This window comes from Octopus sinensis, linkage group LG4 (genome assembly GCF_006345805.1).
Source record: "Octopus sinensis linkage group LG4, ASM634580v1, whole genome shotgun sequence".
Classification (NCBI taxonomy): domain Eukaryota; kingdom Metazoa; phylum Mollusca; class Cephalopoda; order Octopoda; family Octopodidae; genus Octopus; species Octopus sinensis.
In genome coordinates, this window is record NC_043000.1 from 31,322,221 (window position 1) to 31,328,110 (window position 5,890).

The following is a 5,890-nucleotide window of genomic DNA, read 5'->3' on the forward strand; positions in this document are numbered from 1 at the left end:
TTGCTTATATGAGTTAGAAATTTGTTAAAAACTAGACACATAAGCACAGAATTGGCAAAAAGCAACATTGAATACTACAAGATACCCTGAATCTCAATTAAAGTCAATTCTTCAAACAACAGTCACAATAACAGCAACATTTCAAAACATAATAATTAGTGTAATTAAACTAAACTACAACCGGTGTTAATTCCTTTATTTATATATTTATTTATTTATTATAATATTTAATTTGTCCTCCCCCTCCACGCCTACAGCCTCTCTCTCTCTTTCTCTCACTTTCTCTCTCTTTCTACGCCCTCTCCTCCTTCTCTCTAGCAATCCCTTTCGTTCTATACCTACTTACCTATCTACATCTCTCTCTCTCTCTTCTTAAATATATAAATATATATATATATATATTATATATATAGATATATACATATATATATATATATATATATATATACATGTATGTATGTATGTATGTATGAGTGGTGTGTGTGTTTGTACATAAATGGTTGGAGCTTCCGAGTGTCGTTACGTGAGACACCTTGGTGTAATGAGTTCATATCTGCGTGGGTGCTCATCTCACTAAGAGAGCTCTCTTAGGTGTGTGTGTGTGTGTGTGTGCGTGCGTGTGAGTGTAAGTGTGTATGAGTGCGTGTATGTGTGAATGAGTGTGTGTGTGTGTATGTGACAGTGTGAAAGGCAGGAAGAGCAGTGTAAAAAAAAAAAAAAAGAAAAGCGGAGGGGTGGTAGAGAGCTAGTGTAAGAGCTAAGTGATCATGTGGACAAGTCTCTCCCTCCAGGCCCGTCAGGTATTTGCAAGGAAACAAAGTAATTCTCGAGTTTCGCTCAAATAGCATCACTTTTCTGCAATTAGATCTTTCTCTGTCGTTCACACACACACACATACACACACACACACGCACACACACACACTCACACACATACACACACACACGGATACCTACCTGTTCAGCTTTGGTATTCTGATTTTTTTTTTTTTTCATTCTTAGTTTCTTCGTCGAATTTACCTGTAAATAGCAGGTACAAAGATCACGTTTATAGACACACCGAGAATAAGGGAGAGAAAAGAAAGAGGACGGTGAGAAAATGGAACGAAAGAGACGGGGGCGGGTAAACGATGGGGGAGAAGGAATTGCCAATCAATCATTAATTGGAATATAATCATTAATATTTTAACCACGATCAGCGACAATATGTATGAAACGACTATAAAACAGTTTGTATATTCCTAACACGATGCACGTGTATATGTAAACATATATATATGTGTGTGCATGTTTGTCGGTACATATACACCTATATGCATATATGTAAATATTAATGCCAAGCTGCATCACTATATGCATAGGTGCATGCAAATATAGTTTAGTGTTGCATAAAAAATTGAATTATGAAATATTGCATCGTTTAAATTTTATATTTACAAAATTTAATCAAATAAATTTCCACTTGTTTGCTGTCAACGACAGAATTTCCACGAAGGTTAAAAACAAACCACTAATTTTCAAGGTGTTAAAAGACTCTTAAGGTTTGTTTCCTTAACTTCTAGAAGGTTGGTTGCAAATTCTTGCTACGTTCATTGTTTTAAAATATTAATCTTTGTTTTACGTTTGCAATCGGAGACAATTTGAAGTAACCAGACTCAGTACAAAAATTCAGCATTGCCTTTTCATAAAAAAAGAAAAAATCAAGGAGCAGATAAACAATGGTAAATATCTGTATGAAACCCTTCTAATCTATATTTTATATTGATATTGTATCTATGTATAACCACACCATTACACATGTATTACGGGGAGCATACACACACACCCACGCGCATACACACAGACACTTTGAAAGGGGCACTCAGTCACTCATAAATACTTATTTACTGTGCAAAAACCCATTATCCCTTGTAATATGCAGTGGTTGGTTGTCGACGCGAAATGTCCAGTGTCCTGACTAGAAGGAGAACGAGTGATACGATTTTGGCTGTTAAGTACACTCCATGCGCCGAGGAACAGACAGATGACGAATTGGAAGAAATTGCAATTGTTAGTCGAGATAACAGTAGCGAGAAAAAACCCAGCGAATTAGATGTTGAACAAAGTGTCACTGTAACCGTAAACGGCCCGCGCTTGCTTCCAGGTGTTGGCGTTTTCCATTCTCCGTCAGACCGTACCAAATTGATAGGGGAACGCTTGAGCTCGCAGTTGTCGCTACCGTCTCCAGTTTACTCAAACAAAGTTGTCGAACAGGCAACTTGTAAATCTACATCTAAACAAAGTCTTCTTGATATTGTAAGTAATCGTATTGACAAAGCAAAACAGCGCACTAGATCAGGCGAAGATATTGCTTTGATGCGCAAGATTCGTCCGACGGAACCTGTTACCACCCGAGAGATTCGTAAACAACGCAAGAAAGAAATCACCCAAATTTTTGGTAACAAAAGACAACGGCAGCAAGAACGTATCGAGACCTCAACCAATAGTAGCGATAAAAGTGGTTGTAAGTGGACATTCGTTTTCGATCCTTCGGGGCGGTTATCCTATTGGTGGTCTGCCGTGGTCAGTATTGCATTCCTGTATAATTTTTGGGTCCTTATTTACAGGTTTGCTTTCCAAGAAATTCGTACAGAAACTACTTACCTGTGGTTCACGTTGGACTACACTGCTGATTTTCTTTATATCTTGGACATCGCCTTCCATTTTCGGACAGGATTCCTTGATGAGGGCGTGCTCCAAACAGATGCTACCAAACTTAGGATTCATTATATGAACACAACTAGATTTTATATTGATTGTTTATGCCTCTTACCTTTGGACTTTTTATACCTTTCCATTGGATTCTGTTCAATTTTACGTGGTTTTCGATTGGTGAAAGTTTACAGATTCTGGACTTTTTTAGACAGGACAGAACGCCATACCAATTACCCGAATGTAATCCGAACCACAACGTTAATGCATTATTTACTGGCGTTATTTCACTGGAATGCTTGTCTTTATTATATAATTGTTTACAAGATCGACAAAGCAACTGCAGATTGGGGCTTTCCTAAAGACGAGTCGGATGTACTGAAACAATATCTACACGCTCTTTATTGGAGTACCTTAACACTGACAACCATAGGGGATCTCCCTATGCCACGATCTACTGGAGCTTACCTTTTCATCATCTTTGAATTAATGTTTGGCTTACTCTTATTCGCGACCGTTTTGGGTCATATAGCGAATATTGTTTCGTGTGTCAGCGCAGCAAGAAAGGATTTTCAAGGTAAGGTTAGAACTTCTTCCTCTTCGTTGTCACTTTTGTTTTTACTTCTTTGTTTTTAATTTCATGTAACAACTTATTGATTAATAATTGCGATCATAATGTCTTTTAGTTCTTAGCAACCAAAGCTAAACTTTTAGCAAATCCAGGACATGTGATTGATTTATCTATCAAAGAGCAATCCGTTACTAATTTAAAATTTGAAGATATACAGAATTTCAAGTATTCCACGATGGTTTAAACAATATTGAAAAGAAAAAGCAAAAAATGACAGAACATAGAATATCTTTTCGATTTATTTTATTTTGCGCAATTATAAGAAAATATATATCTCTATCGTACCCACATTCTAAGTGTGTATATTGTATTTAAGGGCATACTCTATGCAAAAAGATTACCAAAATCATGTCAACAAACAGAAACGATCAAATAAAGTTTTCGGCTCTCGTCTTGTTATTTAATAAATCCATTTGGTCGCCATTTAAGAGTCTTCAAACCTAATTTGTCTTTTGGTTCTTTTAGGACTTTGACCTTGTTCTTTTAATTCCATTTCCATCAAACTCTGAACTTGATTTATTGACATAAATAGACTGAGAGGGATAAACGTCAGAATTCAATCTTTTATTGTAACTACGAATTGTGGCTGTTGTTGTCGTAGTCGTTGTTTTTGTTGTAGTTGTTGTTGATGATGATGACGACGACGACGACGACGATGATGATATTTAGTCCTGGGTCAGTCCAGATTGAGTAGATTGTTTTTGTTCGTTTGTTTCTTGATTTCGTTTAGAAACTTTTCTGAGCGATGACGTTCGCATGGACCCCGAGACTGGTAAGAAGGGTGCTATTGTTGCTTCCTTTCAAACATTTGACAACTGCAAGAAAAACAGGGAAATTTCAAATGCCCCCTGCGGGAAGAAGGACTGGACAAAATGGTCAGTGTGGAGCTGCGGGAGTGATGAAGTCGTAATGTGGATGAGAATAAAAGACGAGACGAGTGATCGTGGAGTGATAGAATGAAAACGATATGGCAGATCGGAAGAGCAGAGATCATTATAGTAGCGGTAGAAGAAGTAGTTTGAGAGGATACAGTATGTTTGTTGATCAGAAGTTAGAGTGTGATGGTGAGTGACTTGATGCCGCTCACATCTGATTCTAGCCTTTCTTTGGCTCCAATCTGTGCGTGTGCAGCGCCACCTGCTGCACCTTTCTAGATGCAGGAGCAGCACGTCATTGTGGGTCGCAGATGAGTTTCGTGAAGTGTTAGGAGTAGATGGGGATGAAGCATTTTCAGGTCATGAGTGGGAAAGGGGACCAGTCTTTGTGATGTATTCTCTGTTGATGTCGTTAAGAAGGGGAGAGCCTGTGCGATGTGATCTCGAGATTAATTATTTTAATGGTCCTAGCTGTAGCTGTTCATGTTTAGGGGCGCGCAGTTTGAATAACGATATTATCTGCTAGACTATGGTGGGATCATGTCGTTTTGCTGTTGAAGGAGACAAAATTGATGTGACCCTATTGCACGATATTTTCGAGATTTCTGTTCAGAAAATCGTGGCAGGTTTTGCATGAGACATTTAGGTCTCGTGTAGTTAACATTTTGATGAGGAAGGCCAGAAAGGATTGAAGGACGATAACGTATGTCAATTTAGGAGTTAGCGTTGTCAGAGATGGCGGTAAACAAATTGTTGACGTATAAGAGGAAGAGTCTGGGGTGGAACGGAATATCAAATACTAAGGATCAGTAGAGTCGAATGAAACTGAGTCAGAAAGGGAAAGATTCGTCAGATACACAAGAGAGAAAGCCGTTGATTCGAGATGACGAGCAACCGACAAAGAGCAACAAGGTGGACAAAGTTTTCGAACAAGATTCATACGCCCGGACTCTGGGAATTAAATTACTTAACGTGTCAGTTGTTTTTAAAGAATGCCGGGAATAATTTGAAGACTTGCTTGTATTACCAGCAAATCGAATATCTATGTTGAAGATTCCGTAACGGTCCACATAACTCTGAGTTGGATAAGGGCATTTGACAACGTGTCCCCCAAACTGGAGCGCTTGAAGTCCTTCCAAAATACAATACAAAGTGTATATAAAATTGGGTAAAAGAAGAAGGAAGAAAAAGAAAAGGAGAATGGAGTTTCATCGATATTTATAGGGTATAATACACGCACACATATGCATACACACACACACACACATGTATGTGCGTGTATGTGTGTGTGTGAGTGTATTCATACTTATACATACATACGTGTATGTATATTGTTGGCATCCTTTTTCTCGGGAGACAATGGAGTTGCGCATAAACTAATCCAGTCTGGTTTTTACATTTCATGTCCTCTCCAGTTTTGCGCAGGCCTGGACTAGATGTAAGAAAATCCTGGGTAACCCAATCGTCAGGATTCCTCTCTCGACCTTGCTGACATAGTCCAAAGGAGTGCAGAGCATTACGATTGGCACCAGCCTGGTTGCATGAGCTGCCGGAAGAGTATCAAGTCGAACATTAAACCGCCTACGGGGCTCCACTCCGGATTTCTTTGAAGGTTGTCTCCTTTCCGTAAACCTGGATAGGGGACCATATCGGGTACTGTCAGCCGGAGCCAGCTGAGCCCAGGACTCGTGTCG

General features: G+C 38.9%; 1 protein-coding gene across 1 annotated transcript in view; it reads left to right on the forward strand.

Annotated features, from left to right (window-relative positions):
• The first annotated feature begins 441 nt into the window (after nt 1–441).
• Nucleotides 442–5,890, forward strand: part of LOC115211000 (cyclic nucleotide-gated cation channel alpha-3-like) — a 386,628-nt gene continuing 381,179 nt past the window's right edge. The window contains exon 1 of the mRNA XM_029779837.2: nt 442–3,267. Within this exon, the coding sequence (XP_029635697.1) occupies nt 1,941–3,267 (1,327 nt within the window). The 5' untranslated portion in view covers nt 442–1,940. The remainder of the gene's footprint in view (nt 3,268–5,890) is intronic.